The 1,172-nt window shown below is 52.7% G+C and overlaps 1 protein-coding gene across 1 annotated transcript; it reads right to left on the reverse strand.

The window, feature by feature from the left end:
* DQ04_21731000 (hypothetical protein) lies at window positions 1–1,172 on the reverse strand (the record flags this gene model as incomplete). Its single annotated transcript, XM_009318032.1, has 1 exon — window positions 1–1,172. A coding segment is annotated over one exon (1,172 nt), but the record flags the coding sequence as incomplete, so codon positions are not given.

Genomic DNA, 1,172 nt, shown 5'->3' on the forward strand with positions numbered 1-1,172 from the left:
GTCCTTCGTGTCATCGACCGCAGCAGCAGCGGATGTAGGTTTTTCGTTAGGTACATGATTTGTACCAACACTCGTGGAAGCAGATGTTACTGCTCCCTGCGCTGTCATTGCTTCAGTACCGCTCTCCTTAACAATCGTCACGACGGCACTCGAGACGCTGTTAGATTCTGGCGAAGTGGTAGCCTCGTGTACGGAGGTATTATTTTCAGGAGCTGCACCATCAGAGCGGCTCGTCATGGTATCAGCTGCTTGAGAAACATCGTTTTTACTCTCGCCCTGTTTTCCCACATTTTGGGGGTCGCCGCGTTTCCGCGTATCCTGCGCACCAACTCTACCTTGATTGGGATGATCACTTCCACTGGTGATTCCTCCTGGATGGTCAGTGGCAGAGGGGTTGGTTTGTTGGTGTCCGGAAGGTGTCTCCTCTTCCAGTGTTTCTTTCTTTTCCAAACTTTCCGGTTCTTTTACTCTTTTGGCAATCTCAGCTTCATTATGATTTTGGATTCCGTCCGCCTTATCCTTGTTGGAGATACTTTGAGTGCGTGTCCTACCAGAACTCAACTCCCCGTCTGTCTGCTCTCTGTTCCCCTGTGCAGATGCTGATTCAGGCCCAGGCGTCAAAACAGTGTCTTGAGGTGACTTCCCCTTACCTCTCGCTCCATCAGGGCCGCCCTCCGTAATTGATTTAGGTGCCCCCATCCCGGAAGACACACAAGTCCCATCACCCGAGGCACCAGCTTCTGAATCAGGGCAGCGGGTGGCTTCTTTGGGTAGCCCCTGACGTTCCGCCAAGCTACTTCCCAGCCTCGTCACAGTTAAATCCGTGCAACCTCCTTCAGTACCTGTGCAGGACACATCGGAGTCGGGGTTTTTAGTATCTGCACAGTTTAAACCCCCTTTAACTTTACAGGAGGTCGCAGAAGCGGCAAAGCAGTTCACACGCGAATCACCATTCTTACAAACTTCAGGCTCCAGTGCTTTGCCACTCTCTCCACGGGAAGAGCAATTCTGCAAAGTGGCCTGCCCTCCAGGTGAAGGGCACACCTTACCATCAGACCTTGTAGAAAGGTCATTAGACACCGAGGATGACACGAGATCTGTCCCAGATGAAGAAGTCTCTTGATCGTCGCCTTCTGCCGCACACCCGCAGGCGCACCACGCACACAGCGGCG

This window comes from Trypanosoma grayi (assembly GCF_000691245.1).
Source record: "Trypanosoma grayi strain ANR4 Tgr_2173_V1, whole genome shotgun sequence".
Taxonomy (NCBI): domain Eukaryota; phylum Euglenozoa; class Kinetoplastea; order Trypanosomatida; family Trypanosomatidae; genus Trypanosoma; species Trypanosoma grayi.